Raw genomic sequence first — 19,125 nt, 5'->3', positions numbered from 1 at the left:
GGGTCCAAATTTCATTTTATCCTGTTTGTTTCTCTTCCTGTTAACTAGCAAAGTCAAAATCACCGTGATTAATTTAACGTTAATTAACTTTAATTGAGAGACATATGGCCATCTTTTAGTGAGTTAAACTCTGATTAAGGGGTATTTTTGAAAGTAAAGCCCATCTCTCAAAGTCCCTGCCGGCCTGCCTCCACCTCGGGAAGTCTGTGGGTGCAGACGGAGGTGAGGAGCACCACAGGTGGCAGAGAACTGTCTGTAGCCCCGGAGTGAGGCATCGTGAACCGAAGCAGACAGCGAACTGTGGCACAGTGCAGAAAACCGAAGCTTTCCCTCCCTGTTTGGTTTTGATGTGTCTCATGAATGTCTATTGTTAAAAGTTGACCTTTTAAAAAAAGGGACGCACTTGTTTGATTAGCTGCTCTCTGATTTTAGCCTGTTAGCTTACAGACTGAGCTCAGATCATTCCTGTGTTAGTTCATTGAGAACATCACAGTTTTACATACCTGCTGCGTGACTTAATCTCGGGTCTCCGGCTGATATACAGCAGCCTGAGCCAATGGCTGATCTCATCATCCTGGACGACTGTTTTTAATGTTTTTAACCACGGAGATTTCTTCTGCATCATCAGTCTCTCATTGTTAAACTCTCCCAGAAACTGAAGACAGTTGTGCGATACGAGTTGTGCCATTTCCGCGCTTCTTGTTCTTCTATTGAATAGACGGCAGACTACACATGTCCAAGGGTAATACTGTCCTCCTCAGGCCATTGGCATCAAGTCAAAGCCTTAAAGTCCGGTACTTTGCACATGGTAATTTTTTAGCAGCAGAATCACAAGACAAAGCGTGCCAATGTTTATGCTTTGACTGTGACTGCGAAATTACGGAGCCCCGCAGGGGACATGTGAGAAAAAAATTAAGACGGACGAGATCTCGCAAAACAAACTCGGGATCTCGCAAAAGTTTTAGCCGCATTCTTCGGAGGCCGCCAGCTCGAAGCCGACCGGGAGGTTGAGGCACGATGTGCCGGGAAAGCGGTGTTCCTCCCGGCTGTAGTAGGTCTCGACCTCCCGTTAGCTTCGAGATGGTGGGTGTCAGATCTCCGAAAACGTCGGAGCACTTTTGATGTCTTGTAAACCGAGCAGGCGTTTACACAACTACATTCACGCCTCAAAATATCTTAAAAGTGTATTTTGTGACCCAGAAAGAGTAATATTACAACTAAGTAGCTGCCGCCATTGTTGGAATTCAACTTTTGCGAGAATTCAACTTTTCCCGAGTTAGTTTTTTGTTTTTTTGTTTTTTTTTTAACTTTATTTAACAAACAATGAGTATACAACATACGAACAGATGAAGTATACAAAACAACAGAACATGAACACAAAAAGCCAGGGGTAAAAGAAAAAAAGGTAACAATTATAAGAATACACGCAAAAATTCACATACATATATTGTTTTGAGAGCCTTTTTGTTGGTGGAGTCTGATATTGATTGAATGTACATTTCCACATCCTTAAAAAAATGACAGAAATATGGTGCTTTGTTAGTAAACTTACATTTATGGATAAAAAATTTAGCTAAAAGTATTAACAAATTTATCATAAAAAAACATTTATCATACTTCTTGGGGAACTTAAAGAAACAGAATAAAACATTTTCCCATCGTAAAGAAAACTCCCTTAAAATATGGACAATAACAAACCTGCTAAATTCCTTCCAGAATCTCTGTGTAAAAGAACAGTACCAAAAAAGATGTGTCACAGTTTCTGGATGATCCCCACAGAATGTACAATTAGTATTTATGTCCCTTTTAAATTTTACCATGTAGTGACTGGCTGGATAACATTTATGTAGAATTTTAAATGGGACTTCTTTCACCTTATTTACAATCAAATATTTATGGGGGATCATCCAGACTGTCTTCCACTTGATATCTGGAACATATCGGTTCCAATAAGATATTATATATGGGAGAGAGACGATATCTTCTTGGAATAAACTACGTATTCTCTTATTGCTGTTACCAAGTTCCTGTGAAAAGCAGATTTTTCCTATTGGTGACTCAGCTGGATCAGGGAGAGTGACTGAGGTAGATATTGAGCTGTCAGTGTTTTTATATAACATTAAAGTCCCTGAGGGTATGGCACCAAGCACCATTAAGAATTCCTGAACACTGATTGGAAAATTATATAGTGCAATAAAGTCGTTGTAAGTAAGTAGTTGTCCCTCTTTATTAACCAGCTGAGCCACCAATAAGATCCCATTTTGGACCCAAGTTTCCAGGAAAAGTGATTTATTTTTATATAAAATATCTCTGTTGTTCCAGATAAGGTATTTGTGAGGTGAGAAGTTGTGTTTATAAATGAGGGTCCACGCTAAGAGGACCTGCTTATGGAAGGATGAAAGCTTTACAGGAAGTTTCTCAACATTGTAATTACAATTTAAAATAAAATTAAAGCCACCAAAACGAGAGAAAATATGATATGGTATAAAGTTCCAGATAGAGGTAGGGTTTTTAAGAAAATGTTTAGCCCAATTAATTTTGAAAGTGTTATTTAAAGTAGAAAAGTCTAAGACGTTAAGCCCACCTGATTCGTACTTATTCATCACAACAGTTTTTCTAATATAATGCGTACGGTTTTTCCATATAAAATCAAAGAGCATACGGTCAATATCTTTACTAATTTTCTTATCCAGATGTAAGGAGAGAGCAGCATATGTTAATCGGGATATTCCTTCAGCTTTAGTAATTAACACTCTACCTTTCAACGACAAGTCCCTTTGCAGCCACTGGTTGAACTTTTTTAGGGTTTTCTGTATAATTGGAGTGAAGTTTGAAGAGCATCTTGATTTTTGGTCTTTGGATATTAACAGTCCCAAGTATGTGACTTCTTGTTTAACAGAGATATTACAGATAGTATTTGCAGGGCAGTCTTTAATTGCTAGTAACTCACACTTTTTTAGATTTAGGCATAAACCAGAGGCCTCAGAGAAATCCCTAATCATAGTAAGAGCTGGAGGGATTTGGTTGGCATTCTTCAAGAAGAGTGTGGTGTCATCGGCTAACTGGCTGATGACAAGCTCCTTATCAGCTATGGTGATTCCTTGTACAACACTGTTTGAAATATTAGTTGCAAGAATTTGTGTACAAAGTAAAAATAAATATGGTGAAATAGGACATCCTTGGCGAATACCACGTTTCAGGTCAAATCTCGGGGTGGAGCCGTTAATCATTTTAATAGAACTATTGCCATTTGTGTATAAGGTTTTGACAGCTTTACAGAAAAACTCTCCAAAGCCAAATTTTTCCAAAGAGTGGAAAATAAATTGATGTTCAATTGTATCAAAAGCCTTATAAAAATCCAGGAAGAGAATGAAGCTATTGTCAGGTACCAAATCAGAGTAATCAAGTAAATCCAAAACCAGTCTAATGTTATTAGAAATGTGTCTGTTTCTCATAAAGCCTGATTGTGTCTCATCAATAATTGTTTCCAAGACCTCTTTAATTCTGTTAGCAAGTATTATAGCCATAATCTTATAGTCATTATTGAGCAGGGAGATGGGTCTCCAATTATCAATAAAGAGTAAGTCTTTGTTTGGTTTTGGAATAAGTGTTATGAGACCTTGAGTAAGAGAAGGAGGGAGGGTGTTATTCTCTATACTTTCTGTAAAAACCTGCAGTAAAAACGGAGCCAGGAGATTAGAAAATGATTTATAAAACTCTGCAGTCAAACCATCTGTGCCGGGAGATTTATTGGCCTTAAGTGCAGAAATGGAATTACAAACTTCCTCCACAGTCAGAGGGCTGTCACAATAACTTCTATCTTCCACAACAATAGTTTTTAGGTTTTTAATATTATTGAAAAATCCTGTTGAGACATCCTCATTATATTTTGAGTTGTATAGTTTAGTATAGAATTCGGCACAGAAATGTGAAATTTCTCTAGGATTGTCAGAGACAATGCCATTAATATTTAGTTGGTGAATAGAGTTTGTTTTCGATCTGTATTTTTCAAGCCTGAAAAAGTAAGCAGAATTCTGTTCGCCCTCCTCCAGCCACCTCTTCCTGGATCTTATGAAAGCACCCTCAGCCTTGCGTCGATATAAACCGTCCAATTTATTTTGAAGTTCTAGTAAACTTAATTTATCTTCGTCTGAGATTTCTTCTGGGGACTTCTGGTAATAAGAGGCAATTCTGCTTATTACTTCTTGTTCTTCAGCTTTCCTTAATTTAGCAATTTGACTCCCATATCTTCTCAAGAATTTGCATGCTTCAAATTTAAAAAGTTCCCAATTGGTACAAAAGGACTTCTCTCTGTTAGCTTTGTTCCAATAATAAACAATTAATTTATTAATCTGCATGTTAACTATTTTATCTTTTAGTAAAGAATTATTTAACTTCCAATAAGAGAATTTATGAGGTATATTATCCAATGTAAACATTTGGACGTTAATGTGAATTGCTCTATGATCAGTGAGAGGGGTGGCAAGTATATTAACGGTAATATTATCTTTATCAATACAGTCAGAAACAAGCCAAAAGTCAATACGTGATTGCCTGGATCCTGTCTTATTGCTCCATGTAAAGACTCTATCATCTGCAAATTTTTCTCTCCAAATATCCACAAGATTAAATTTTCCCATAAAATTTTTTAAGTTTGCACTGTATGAAGACTGCTGCCCTGGAGGCCACCTATCAACCATATTGTCTAAAGCGATGTTAAAGTCTCCACCAATTAAAAGGACTGAATTTGGGTATTTGGAGAGCCAGAAATTAATTCTTTCTTCTAAGGAGTCAAGTAATTTATCATTTTCAGTTTTATTATTGTAACCATATATATTTACTGCAATGAAAGTACTGTTATTGTGTCTGATTATTGAGCAGAGGTAGTGTCCTAAGGTGTCACAGTCAGAGTGTAACACATCTCCAGAAAAATAATTTTTAAGCGTGGCAACTCCAGCAGAACGCTCAGAGCCATGGGACAACCAGACTTCATTACCCCATTGTGATTTCCAAAAATTTGTATCAGCAGGTGTGGAATGACTCTCTTGGAAAAAGCAAAAATCTGTTTTAAATTGTTTGGCAAACAAAAACAAAGCTTTGCGTTTACAGGTTTGTCTTAAACCCCTGGTATTAAGAGAAACAAATGAAAAAGACAAAGTTATTAGAAAAAAGAAAGAGAAAAAGTAAGTTCTAAACTTCTACAGCTAAGAATAGATCTATAGGATAAGGGGACCGGGTGCTGCACAATTTAGGTAGTAGAACAGTAAAAACCCTGAGTGACTAAGCTTATAAAAATACAGTATTTAACTATCTATTATGGTTTAAATATAGCTTTTTATAGATAAACACACTCTTCAACACAAAATAAAACTTTAACCTGAGGGTGAAAATATCAAGTTCACCATGTAAACAAGCTTACAGAAAAGTCATTTCGGAGACTAAATAAGCATCTCTATGAAGGAGGGAAAACTTCTGATCCACTGATGAATCCTCGGCCTCCCACGAAATAAGCCGGCTTACCCTCCTTACGGGCTTTGTCTATCATCGGCCACAGTTTGTCACGACGTTCTCTGTCCTCCCTGGACAGATCTTCAGCGAACCTCAAATGATTGTCCTGCAGGTAGGAGGATGTTTTGGCTGCTTTCCATACAGCATCTCTGTAGATTCGGGAGGTGAACTGCACGATGATGCCTCTAGGTCTGGTGCTACCTTGTCGCTTGGCTCCGAGTCGGTGTACGGTGTCGATGACGTCAGGCAGCCTATGATTTTGTTCTGGCAGAACAGACTGGCATATCACAGTCACCTTTCCCCTTACGTCTTCTTTCTCAGCCTCCTTGACTCCATGTAGTCTGAGATTCCACCTCCTGGAATATCTTTCCAACTCAGATATTCTCTGTTGGCAGTTGTCCACTCGACCTTCCTCTTTAGTTACTTTTTTTTCCAAGTCGCAAACTTTCCCCTTCATATCTTTCATTTCCGCGCACACAAAATCAATCGTCTTTTTGAGACCCTCAATCTGGAGCTTCTTGTTCTTCTATTGAATAGACGGCAGACTACACATGTCCAAGGGTAATACTGTCCTCCTCAGGCCATTGGCATCAAGTCAAAGCCTTAAAGTCCGGTACTTTGCACATGGTAATTTTTTAGCAGCAGAATCACAAGACAAAGCGTGCCAATGTTTATACTTTGACTGTGACTGCGAAATTACGGAGCCCCGCAGGGGACATGGGAGAAAAAAAATTAAGACCGACTTTTGCGAGATCTCGCAAAACAAACTCGGGATCTCCCAAAAGTTTTAGCCGCATTCTTCGGAGGCAGCCAGCTCGAGGCCGACCGGGAGGTTGAGGCACGATGTGCCGGGAAAGCGGTGTTCCTCCCGGCTGTAGTAGGTCTCGACCTCCCGTTAGCTTCGAGATGGTGGGTGTCAGATCTCCGAAAACGTCGGAGCACTTTTGATGTCTTGTAAACCGAGCAGGTATCTGACGTTTACACAACTACATTCACGCCTCAAAATATCTTAAAAGTGTATTTTGTGGCCCAGAAAGAGTAATATTACAACTAAGTAGCTGCCGCCATTTTTGGAATTCAACTTTTGCGAGAATTCAACTTTTCCCGAGTTTTTTTTGCGAGATCTCGAGTTAGTTTTGCGAGATCTCGCAAAAGTCCGTCTTAATTATTTTTTCTCCCATGTCCCCTGCGGGGCTCCGTACGAAATAGATGAAAAAGTAGATGTTAAAAAACAACTTATAGTTTTGTCATTGGGCTGGTCGAATGCTATGAGTTTCTGTCCCTTTGTCTGACCTTAGAGACTTATTTTAAAAGGAAACATTACAATCCTTTAAAGCAAGCATTTTCACCTCTGTTCCCCCCTCTGTACTTAACTTTTTTGTTGTCATGTCAGTAATTGTCCAGTTGATGGCTCCCTTGGATCACAAGCCTCTCTGATGAGTCCAAGTGAATATATTCTTAATAAACAGCTTTGAAGAATTTGTGACCAACTTTGTTTAATTGAACATCATCATCATGAGTCAAACTCACTCTTGGATCTACAAAATATTTAACAAAAACAAACATCACTGAATCATAAGGTATTTGCTCCAACTCTTAGTCCAGAAACACATGAGTGAACTAGATCAGCTGCTCCTCCAGTTCAGCTGTGGATTTATATAATTATTTATATTTGTAAAGTGGGTATGCAGGGTTTTTCAGTACTAATATAAGCATTTTATATCATCGCTTTATTGACAGATGTATTTTTTTTTAAAGGTGTTCAAGGTCAGGTATCAGTTTGAAAAACCAAACAAACACACTGAGTTGAACTTGAACGTCCTACTGACAGAAACTAAAATTGGTGCAAAAATAACCAGAAACATATAAGAAACATCCTGGAGGTGCTGCAGACAAGTAAGGACCAATAACACGCCAACAGGAAATCCTTTTTACTAATTTATTTTATTTATTTTTTTATTTTTACTCTCCATTTTAAGCCATGATGTTTGCTGATACTGTGTTCCTACTGTTTGTTCTCATTAATAGTTCTGTTCTGTTTTTAACATTCTGTGCTGAAGCTGGAGGAAATGTTTCCACAGTGTCAGATGATACAGCTCCAAACTAAATAAGTGACTAACTAACGATGCTTTAATACACTTTACTATAAATTATGATATAGTGCACTTTCTTAAAATTTCTTATTGCTCTGTAATTAATTGTTTTCTTTATAAATGTACAAAGTAATGAGAATAAATCTGTGTGATAAAGGAAGGTCTGTAGACTTCTCTGTTAAGATCAGTGAAGAGAAACAACAACATACAAATACCTAAAAAAAATTATTCAGTAAACATGTAGAAGATAGAGAAGTTTATGTTTTCATGTGGAGAAATTTTTTAAAATAAAAATATTCATAAGCATTGATAGTCTCCATGGCTGAACAGACACAGGAAAGAGCTCCACCTATAAAACGTAAAAACATCAAAACAACATCTTGAAGATGTCGAGGTTCTGCCCATAATGTTTGACTGACATCTGATTTATGTGCAGCACATAAATACCACAATAATGATGGAGAGAAACTAAAAGGGAACTAAAATACAGATTTAAACTTACAACAATATGAAAGACTTCAGTCTATTTCACTTTAATCAACTCAGCCATGTCTCCAACCCAAAGTCCAGCATAGAGCGGCTGAGTGAATGTGGTCTGGACTCTGTGGAGGAGAGTCATGGTTTCAGAGACGCTGTAGAAGGACAAAATACCTGCTCTGTGATCCAGGTACACTCCTACTCTGGAGGAACGAGGACCTGAGACACAAGTTTGGATGTTGTTGTACCAAAATGTATAATTGTTGTTGTTACAATCTAATGACCAAGATTTGTCATTATATCCAAATACACATTCTTTACCTCCTTTTCTGCTGATATTCTTGTACGCGACTGCTACAAAAACTCTCCCTCTCCACTCCACCTCCCAGTAACAACGTCCAGTCAGACTCTCTCTACTCAGGACCTGAAGCCATCCAGTGAATCTGTCTGGATGATCACAATAAGACTGTTGTTGATTCATGTTTGTTGCTTTTCTGTTCCCCTCTGATAATAACAGATATTTGTTTGCTGTGTTTGGATCCAGTGTGATTTCACGTGAATATTTTAAGAATCCAGCTCTGGTCTTTGGCTCTGGTTGTGACAGTAAAACATCCACTTCAGTGACTGTCAGTGAGATGTTTGTCCGTTCCTCTCTCAGAATGTCCTGTAGTTTATCTCTGACCTCTGACACAGCTGCTGTCACATCCTCAAAGTAGCTCAGAGGACGGATATTGATGCTGGATGAGTCTGTAGACTCACTGAGTGCTGACAGTGAGGGGTAGTTGTGTAGAAACTGGATGTGATCCTCTGTGTGTGAGAGCTGCTTCAGCTCAGCATCTTTCCTCTTCAGCTCAGTGATCTCCTGCTCCAGCTTCTCCTGAAGCTCTTTGACTCGACTCACTTCAGTTTCCTGCTGGGATCTGATCTGCTGCTTCACATCAGAGCTTCTTTTCTGGATGAGATGGATCAGCTCAGTGAAGATCTTCTCACTGTGCTCCACTGTTTGATCAGCAGACTGATTGATGGCCTCCACCTGCTGTTGAAGCAGCTTCACATCTTTCTCTCTGTCCTGGATTCTCTGCTGGATGTTTTGTCGACTCACCTCCAGCTCTCTCTGCCTCTCAGTCCTTTCTGCTGCAGCTGAGACTGTGTCGTGGCCTTTATGTTCATCCACAGAGCAGAGATAACAGATACTCTGCTGATCAGTACGGCAGAACATCTTCATCACCTCATCATGACGAGAGCAGATGTTCTCCTGGAGCTTCTTGGAGGGCTCCACCAGCTTGTGTTTCTTTAATGGAGCCACATCATAATGAGGCTGAAGGTGTTTCTCACAGTAAGAAACCAAACACATCAAACAGGACTTCATTGCTTTGATTTTTCTTCCAGTGAAGAAATCACAGGCCACATCTTCAGGTCCAGCATAGCAGTGATCAGCAGGAGCAGCTTGGAGTCCAGTCTTCTTCAGCTGCTCCACTAAAACTGCTAACATGGTGTTTTTCACCAGGACAGGCCTCGGTGTGAAAATCTGTCTGCACTGAGGGCAGCTGTAGATTTTCTTCTTTTCCTCTTCATCCCAAAAGCCATTAATACAGTTCATGCAGTAGCTGTGTCCACAGGGAATAGCCACCGGATCCTTCAGTAGATCCAAACAGATCGAACAAGAGAAAGTTTCTCGGTCCAGCTGAACTCCTTTCTGCGCCATTTCTCGTCTCAGTGTCAGTGACTGTGTGAGTTTCACTTCCGTATACCTGAAACTGGTCTGAGCTCTGACAATAACAACATGAATTTCTGCAGTGAATGGGGAGTGTCAGCTTTTCCACGTCACCTCATTGGTTACATTTCAAACACACGTGTAGATTGTCGAGGAATCGGGAGGAAACAAGGAAATAGGTGGAGAGAGAGGAGGTGCTAAGTGAGAGAGCAGGAAGAAGAGGGAGGGTTATCAGGCTGTAATTTATTCTAGGAAGAGTATGTGTTCAACCCTTTTTACAGCAGAGATCATTTCTGAGTTAAAATACTTGTCAGAGTTGTGTTTAAAAAAAAAATCACCTGACTTTCTCACGTAAATTTGCTGCACTAATTGCTTTTCTTTCTCATTCAAATAGTCCAGATGAACACAAATTACTGACAGCTTATCAGAGACTGATAGACCAAGCATATGTGTCAAAAAATCAACACACTGCTTCAGAAACTGTGCCGAGGCTTGGTTTCCCTGAACAGAGTCGTGTGATCAATGACATTCGGAGCTTCATTCAGCCTGTTGCTTCAATTCCTGACTCGTTGGTTTATAAGGCATTGAATCATTGGTGGGATTTGTGCTGTGTTTTGGTGATTTTGTGCAATAGAGAGCGAATCACTGTGTGACATAATTAGAGACATGGAGCCAGGAAGAAAGGACGCTCTCCATATTATTAAATAAAAACCAGATCATCAGCATTTCTGCTCCCAGGCTTAAAATGTACATAAGAAACATGATATACATATACTTATATTTATAGAGGTTATAGTATATTATATAAACGTACCTGTCCACTGGTTAATTATATAATCAGGTGGCAGCAGGGACCTCACAGCACAAGCATTACTCCCAACCTATTATAAGATTGTGTTGCACATTGTTACATATGAAGTATTTTTTATTTTAATTAATATAAAACATCAAGAAGTCACAAGCAAAAGGAAAAACACCATGGCATATCAGCCCGATATCAGACAGAACTGTCACATGACATCAAACATAATGAAGCAGTTAATCCTACGTTGTAGATTCAAGTTTTTGGCCACCAGATGCCGTTAAAGAGGACTGTGTTGAAAAGCTTCGAGTTATGAACAGTTTTCAATACTAACTTCAGAAAGCTTCATTTGGCCATGTCTACAAAAAAATCCAGCTAAGTTCTGCAACTTGATTATTCTTTGTAAAGCACATTGTGACAGGTTATAGTCTTAAAAAGTGCTATATAATTCAACTTTACTTACTAGCCAACCAGCAAATTTGTAACCCTCCACTCTCATGTTGGTTGCACAGTTGTGATGTGATATATAGCAGAAATTAATTTGTCAAATCAGTAATAAGACGATGACATGACAAGAAATAATGGGTGAAACAGACAATATAAACGCAAGAGGGAGGACACACCTGGGGAACAGCTGAATAGTGTCCACCTGATACTGACGAAGGACTTTCAAAATAAAGTAATTAACCACGGGACACAGGGACACAAAATTGTCACAGAGAATACAGAAGGACTGGGGGAAGAACCTATGGAATAAGCAGTAATTATGAAAAATAGAAACCCTCCCCAGGTGCTAATTAAACCTTCTGTTTTTAAGGGGCAGTCAATCAGAAGATAGTTAGCTTAAAAGTGGACTGAAAGCAAGAGGAGCTGAAATGGTTTGTTCCATACAGAAGATGTAGTAATGGGTTGCAGATCAAAATAAATAAGGAAATTATTTTAATGTGATTTTTTTTTTTTTATGTTAATCATGCAAAGCTATTTTTATTTTGGAGTTTGAGTCCAGGAATAAAAATGTGGAGTTGGAAATAATCACAAGATTTTTGATTCGGTTTAATCAAAGTACTACAATAAATTTTGAATTAAATTACATTAAAATCTTGACATTCGGCTGCTTCACTGCATCTTTTGTGAGTGCAAGGATAAAAAAAAAATGCAATAGTAGACAGCAGGTCAGACAATATGCAAATGAGGGAAAATCTACATCAAATTAAATATGAGTTATTGCTGATTTGAATAAAAGCAATGATGATGCTTAGAGACACATTTTTAAAAATGTTGCTATTACATTTGAACCTGCAGCTTTTTTAAATGAACACCTGGTATCCAATGGGAGTTTAGTTTTACCTAACTGAACAAAAAACTAAGAATAATCAGAATTAAACAGAAAGAAAATGAGAAGCACTCCTTGATTTTATTCTGTTAGCCCACTAGCTGAGCTCTGATCTGATGTGATCATGAGTCGTATTCCTGGGTTATTTCACTGAGACCAACACTGGTTTACACACCTGTTCTGTATGACTTTATCTTGGGTTTGCACTGATATCCAGCACTCTGAGCTGATGGCTGATCTCCTCAAAGAGGTCGATCACATCTTCTCTGGGAGGATTTCTTCCACAGCAGTCAGTCCACTGTTGCTTCAACCACTGAATTATCTCTCTAACACATCACCAAACCAAAGTCTTCCAGCTAAGAGTTCATTACAGTTTAAAAATGACCCTAGAACAGGGGTCTGCAACCTTTAAGACCCAAAGAGCCATTTGGACCCAGTTTCCACGCAAAAGAAAACTCTGGGAGCCGCAAATACTTTTCGACATCTACAATGAAGATAACACTGTATATATTGTTTTTTACCTTTATGCTTTGTGTGAACAACTAAGGTGTTGCTTATGAAATCCATGAAGTGCTACAAAGAAAATTACATTTTATTTATGTAATTAACACATTTTGAACTCTTAAAGAAATATAACAAAAGGAAAGCTGAACTAAAATGATCCAGCAAACAAAAACTGTTGTGAGCCACCCTTATATCTCCTTTGGGCTTTTGGAGCCTTGACCTGACTTTTAAAAAAATAATTGGAAAAAAAGCTCTATGCTGCTAAAAGATGAAAAATTCTGCCTAAATATGTATTTTACCAGGTTAATGTGTGTGGCGGGGCGTGGTCTGCAGCACCGCTGCAGGGGAGGCGGACGCACCTGAGTGGCACCTGAGCGGCACCTGAGCGGCACCTGAGCGCCTTAACGTCTGTGCTCTCTCTGCTGTTGTGTTGGTGTGTGTCGGGCTGTGAGCTGAAAAGCTACAGCCGGCTGTATGCGTACAGCAACCGTGTGTGAAAAGTGGTCAATAAAGAGATGCTGAAAAGCGTGTTCATGCAAACATCATCGGGTCTGCCGTGATATGTTTACAATGGGACTTCTGCTCCTGAACCTCTGCGCACAGCGTCTGCAAATCGGGGCTTTCATCTTTACGCAGGACTGTAAGCTGTCGTCTGTGAGGCGTGAGCGGTGTTTGTTTTTAACATAGTTCATGGTGGAGAATAGTTGCTGACATAATGAGGATCCAAAGATCCATAATTGGCCTACCTGGGGTTGAAAGTCTCGATAAATGCACGGCGTTTCGGCGGGTATACCAGCTTCTACGAGTGTGACGCTTATTTTGAGCGATGAAAAAAAATAAAATATAATTTTATTTTAATACTTCAATTTCACAATAATCTTCCAATTTAGAACTACAAGTTAAAAAAGAACTAACATAAATAAAATACACTTCAGCTAAATACTTCTAATTTATTTTCCCAAACCACGCGCAGCCGCATTATAAGGACTAAAGAGCTGCAGGTTGCCGACCCCTGACCTAGAATTTCATTTCTGCTCTCTTCTTTTCTTCTTCTTCTTCTTCACATCTGTTGCTGCCCTACTCAGGTCGATATAATGAAAATCAGGTAGAAATAATAACCAGAAATCCAAATGTAGAATTTATGGTTCCCTGTTGATCCAATTTCAAATTCAAATTTTTATTTGTCACATACAGTCATACACAGTACGATATGCAGTGAAATGCTTGGACAACTGCTCGTGACCTAAAGAAAAAAGAAAAGGCTATGAATAAGATAGGAAATAAATATGAAAATAAAAAAGGGTAAATTTAACCAGGAAGGAATAAAATAAAATAAAATATAAAAATTAAGTTAAGAATGAGATAACTGTACAACACAAATTAGAATGAAGGGTAAATTTAACTGGGAAAGAATCAGATAAAATATATAAATTAAAGTTGAAAATAAAATAACTGTACAACAAAATACACAATACACAGTATAGAAATATATAAGAATGTATGAAGAAATATAAATATATATACACACAATAACAGCAGCTGTACAAGTATTAACTGGAAATGAGGAATATAATTTCCAGTGTTGTGCAATCCACATTATATAGTGTCTTGTGCAGTGCAAATATGCTTAAAGTGATTTAAGTGATGAAGTGAAAACAAAGTCCAGAATGTCCAGTGTGTGTGTAAGAACTATATGTGTGGGTCAGTACTGTGTGGTGGTGTGATTGAGAGACCGTATCGCCTGCGGGAAGAAGCTCCTCCTCAGTCTCTCTGTGTTGGTCTTCAGGGAGCGGAATCGCTTTCCTGACCTCAACAGAGAGAACAGTCTGTTGTTGGGATGGCTGAGGTCCTTCACGATCTTCCTGGCCTTGGTCCAGCACCGCCTGCTGTAGATTGAGTGCAGGTCAGGGAGCTCGGAGCGGATGGTGCGCTCAGCTGATCGCACAACCCTCTGTAGAGCTCGTCTGTCCTGCATGGTGCTGTTCCCGAACCAGGTTAAGATGTTTCCCGTCAGGATGCTCTCTATGGTGCAGGAGTAAAAGTTCCTGAGCACCTTGGGGGGCAGTCGGAAGTCTCTCAAGCGTCTGAGGTGGTAGAGACGCTGTTGGGCCTTTTTCACCACGGTGTTGATGTGACAGGACCATGACAGGTCCTGCGTGATGTGAACTCCGAGGTATTTGAAGCTGAAAAACAAAGTTCCCATACCGGGAGTCGAACCCGGGCCGCCTGGGTGAAAACCAGGAATCCTAACCGCTAGACCATATGGGAATAGTTTCGTATATTATATTCTATTTATTATATTATATTTTCGTATCTACATCTGTGATGGATAAGTTTAAGTTTAAGTTCTGTACTTATGAAGCAAAGTGCACACACAGAGTTAGCAAACAATGAGTTTACTTGCATTTATGACATAAATACTTATCATGAGCCAATATGGCAATCATGACTGCTTTTATATTGCAGGGATATAGACAAAATTAGTCAAAAGAAATTTTAATCAAATCTCGTAACACATTACCCAGGCTGTGAAGAAACAGGACAAGAATCTAAACCAGGACAAAGCCATACTGAAGTACCTTCCTTAAAAATCACAAAGAAAACATATTTAAATAAAAATGCTATACTTGTCTTGAACCTTTTTTTTTTTTTATAAAAAACTTTATTTCTGTGTATTAAAACTTATTTATTGGCTGATAAAGAGGAATCACATCAAGGAACAAGTGATGAAAAACTCATTTTCATGTTTGTTTTCTTCAACACTGAAGAAGAAATACAAGTTTCTGTGGTAAATATTAAAAGAGCATCTTTGTTCAATAAATATTTGTGTCACCTTTAAAGACCAATAAAAACAATATCAAACTTAGAGAAACATAAAGTCAGGGCTGGAATAAACAACATAGAGTGCTCTTCACTGCTGTGGACAGAAAATGTACCATGACTTGGAGCATGAGGTCATTTTCTACCTCGGGTGCTGCAGTGATTTGGTTTGTCACTCGGGTGGATCCTTAGATGAAAATTCAGTCCTGATTTCCAACTGAATCTTTCCCCACAGGAGCTACAAATATATGGTTTCTCCCCTGTGTGAATCCTTCTGTGACTTTTCATAGTCGACAAGTCTCTAAACTCTTTCCTACAGACGTTGCAAGAATACGGTTTCTCACCGGTGTGGATTCTCAAATGAGTTTCTAGTCCTGATTTCTTACCAAATCTTTTCCCGCAGGTGCTACAGAAATACGGTTTCTCACCTGTGTGAACTCTCATGTGTCTCGTCAGGTTGGATTTACACTGAAAAGTTTTTCCACAAGTGTCACAGCTTACAGATTTTTTACTTGTATCAGTTTCACTCCGAGACTTATCTGTTCTGTTTTTGTGACGTCTCCTTTTCTTCAGCTCCGCATTTCTAGTTGATCCCGAGTCCACATGCTGGTTTTCTTCCTGTTCCTCAAGCTCTGGTTCAGGAAAGTTAAGAGCAAGGAGCTGGTCATCGTTAGGTTCTGATTCACTGAGGTCACTTTCCTCAAAACTAGAAGTCACCATAAAACTATTGATCTCCTGCTTCAGTACAATCTCCTCCAGCAGTTCCTCCTGTTCCTCTTTAATCTGTGGAGGATCTGGGTCCTCCTGGTCCAGACTTGAGTTCCTCTCCTGCTGATTGGCGACAAACTCTTCCTCCTTACAGGTAGTTTGCTGGTGGAGGTCTAAACGAACAATAAAAAAAGCTAATTATAGAAAAAGACTTCTGAGAAGATAAAATAAAGTTTTAGTTAAAGTCTGTAATGAGGGCATGTTGCTCACATTTGCAGGTGAAATTAAAAGTGTGTAAAAATGAAGTTATTTGTGCACTCTGATGCAAATGAGAACTTGAGTTCTGACATTTTTCAGCAACATTAAGAGTAAAAAAAAACCCTTTAAAACAAAAAAGAACTCACTTATTACTGACTGATGATCTTGATATTTTTCAAAATAATCTTCACTATTAGGGGTGGCTGTGGCTCAGGCGGTAGAGCAGATCATCTACTGATCGGTTCGATTACCGGCTTCACCTAGTCTGCATTTCAAATATCCTTGGGCAAGATACTAACTCCAAGTTGCCTCAAGTTGCTCTTTGATTTGTGGAATGTGTCTGAATGTTGGTAGAAAGCACTAAGAAAAATGTGCTTGTGCGAATGGGTGAATGCACAAGTTTTGTAAAGCGCTTTGAGTGCTCAAGACTGAGTAGAAAAGCGCTTTATAAGAACCAGTCCATTTAAAACTCCCTGTCATGTTTTCACAAATACACATTAAATAGATCTGACTGATACAAACTGTAGGTTTAATATTAATGTTAACACTTCAGAAAAGCGATTACAGTTTTACCGGTGCTCTGTAAATCTTTCTCAGGTTTCCAGATGTTATGCAGCTGTCTGAGCCGCTCTTCCCCGGTCCAGACGACGATGCCTTCATCCTCGTGTTTCACTACAAGCTGTTCTCCCTCTTGACTGATGCAGAGTTCCTCCTGTTCCTCTTTGATCTGTGGAGGCTCTGTGTCCTCCTGGTCCAGATTGAAGTTCCTCTCCTGGTTGCAGACCTGCTGGCCAGCCAGATCTTCCTCCTCCTTACACTTCATGTTGATGTGGGACTTGAGGAACAAAGTAAAAAGAAAAAGATTAGACAGGTAAAGGTGCAGCCTCAATCAGCAGGGCTGTGAGAGAGGTTTGTACAAATGTTTCAGAAGCACCATGTGACTCACTCTCTTTTTTTGGAAAGTCTTATTAATTCACTTTATAACTTTTACTTTGAAGATAAATTTCTACTATCACAAAGATATTATGACCTCTTTAAAAACAAACAACGGCAACTACATGACTTAAATTCCATGTTTAGATGAGGGTAAAGGTCAATGCCTTTTGACAGGGGAAAAACCTCCACACAGAAGAATCTTACTTGGCTGAATCATAAATTATTCACCATGATTAAAACTGCAGATGAGCAATAATCTGCATTTTATTTTAGCCAAAGAGGAATGTTTCTGTTTGTCTGTGATTGACTTTTTCTGCTGGGTCCAAATTTCATTTTATCCTGTGTAAGTTTGTTTCTCTTCCTGTTAACTAGCAAAGTCAAAATCACCTTGATTAATTTAACTTTAATTAAATTATAAATGTAATAATTTTATTGAACAATTAATTTCATTTCAATTAAAAACAATTACTTAAAAGAGATTAAGTTGGAGAGAGACATATGGCCATCTTTTAGTGAGTTAGACCCTGATTAAGGGGTATTTTTAAAAGTAAAGCCCATCTCTCAAAGTCCCTGCCGGCCTGCCTCCACCTCGGGAAGTCTGTGGGTGCAGACGGAGGTGAGGAGCACCACAGGCGGCAGAGAACTGTCTGTAGCCCCGGAGTGAGGCATCGTGAACCGAAGCAGACAGCGAACTGTGGCACAGTGCAGAAAACCGAAGCTTTCCCTCCCTGTTTGATTTTGATGTGTCTCATGAATGTCTATTGTTAAAAGTTGACCTTTAAAAAAAAGGGACGCACTTGTTTGATTAGCTGCTCTCTGATTTTAGCCTGTTAGCTTACAGACTGAGCTCAGATCATTCCTGTGTTAGTTCATTGAGAACATCACAGTTTTACATACCTGCTGCGTGACTTAATCTCGGGTCTCCGGCTGATATACAGCAGTCTGAGCCAATGGCTGATCTCATCATCCTGGACGACTGTTTTTAATGTTTTTAACCACGGAGATTTCTTCTGCATCATCAGTCTCTCATTGTTAAACTCTCCCAGAAACTGAAGACAGTTGTGCGATACGAGTTGTGCCATTTCCGCGCTTCTTGTTCTTCTATTGAATAGACGGCAGACTACACATGTCCAAGGGTAATACTGTCCTCCTCAGGCCATTGGCATCAAGTCAAAGCCTTAAAGTCCGGTACTTTGCACATGGTAATTTTTTAGCAGCAGAATCACAAGACAAAGCGTGCCAATGTTTATACTTTGACTGTGACTGCGAAATTACGGAGCCCCGCAGGGGACATGGGAGAAAAAAAATTAAGACGGACTTTTGCGAGATCTCGCAAAACAAACTCGGGATCTCGCAAAAGTTTTAGCCGCATTCTTCGGAGGCCGCCAGCTCGAAGCCGACCGGGAGGTTGAGGCACGATGTGCCGGGACAGCGGTGTTCCTCCCGGCTGTAGTAGGTCTCGACCTCCCGTTAGCTTCGAGATGGTGGGTGTCAGATCTCCGAAAACGTCGGAGCACTTTTGATGTCTTGTAAACCGAGCAGGTATCTGACGTTTACACAACTACATTCACGCCTCAAAATATCTTAAAAGTGTATTTTGTGACCCAGAAAGAGTAATATTACAACCAAGTTGCTGCCGCCATTGTTGGAATTCAACTTTTGCGAGAATTCAACTTTTCCCGAGTTTGTTTTGCGAGATCTCGCAAAAGTCCGTCTTAATGTTTTTTTCTCCCATGTCCCCTGCGGGGCTCCGTACGAAATAGATGAAAAAGTAGATGTTAAAAATCAACTTATAGTTTTGTCATTGGGCTGGTCGAATGCTATGAGTTTCTGTCCCTTTGTCTGACCTTAGAGACTTATTCTAAAAGGAAACATTACAATCCTTTAAAGCAAGTATTTTCACCTCTGTTCCCCCCTCTGTACTTAGCTTTTTTGTTGTCATGTCAGTAATTGTCCAGTTGATGGCTCCCTT

General features: G+C 39.3%; 2 protein-coding genes and 1 non-coding gene across 3 annotated transcripts; all 3 read right to left on the bottom strand.

Annotated features, from left to right (window-relative positions):
- Positions 1-7,734: 7,734 nt before the first annotated feature.
- On the bottom strand, positions 7,735-9,783 carry LOC148097458 (tripartite motif-containing protein 16-like). Its single transcript, XM_087832126.1, has one exon. It carries the CDS (start codon positions 9,781-9,783, stop codon positions 8,125-8,127), a length of 1,659 nt encoding a protein of 552 aa, XP_087688252.1. The 3' UTR covers positions 7,735-8,124.
- A 4,844-nt stretch (positions 9,784-14,627) lies between these two features.
- Positions 14,628-14,699, bottom strand: trnae-uuc (transfer RNA glutamic acid (anticodon UUC)). Its single transcript has one exon. It is a non-coding gene; the product is annotated as a tRNA-Glu (tRNA).
- A 135-nt stretch (positions 14,700-14,834) lies between these two features.
- On the bottom strand, positions 14,835-18,763 carry LOC148097456 (uncharacterized). The gene is made up of 3 exons (XM_087832156.1): positions 18,051-18,763; positions 16,791-17,052; positions 14,835-16,132 (listed from the first exon to the last, which is right to left on the bottom strand). The coding sequence occupies exons 2-3, from the start codon at positions 17,038-17,040 to the stop codon at positions 15,387-15,389; spliced, it is 996 nt and encodes a 331-aa protein (XP_087688282.1). The 5' UTR covers positions 17,041-17,052; positions 18,051-18,763; the 3' UTR covers positions 14,835-15,386.
- Positions 18,764-19,125: the final 362 nt, after the last annotated feature.

The sequence above is a fragment of the Neolamprologus brichardi genome, chromosome 18 (genome assembly GCF_056152115.1).
Source record: "Neolamprologus brichardi isolate AB-2024 chromosome 18, ASM5615211v1, whole genome shotgun sequence".
In the NCBI taxonomy this organism is placed as follows: domain Eukaryota; kingdom Metazoa; phylum Chordata; class Actinopteri; order Cichliformes; family Cichlidae; genus Neolamprologus; species Neolamprologus brichardi.
This window is presented reverse-complemented; position numbering and strand designations above follow the sequence as displayed.

Bases quoted from the DNA above. Each gene is read 5' to 3' on its own strand.
- LOC148097458 (XM_087832126.1), bottom strand. From the start codon at position 9,783: ATGGCGCAGAAAGGAGTTCAGCTGGACCGAGAAACTTTCTCTTGTTCG.
- LOC148097456 (XM_087832156.1), bottom strand. From the start codon at position 17,040: ATGAAGTGTAAGGAGGAGGAAGATCTGGCTGGCCAGCAGGTCTGCAAC. The intron at 16,133-16,790 runs GTAAAACTGTAA...TTGTTCGTTTAG, and splicing joins GAAAGATTTACAGAGCACCG to ACCTCCACCAGCAAACTACC.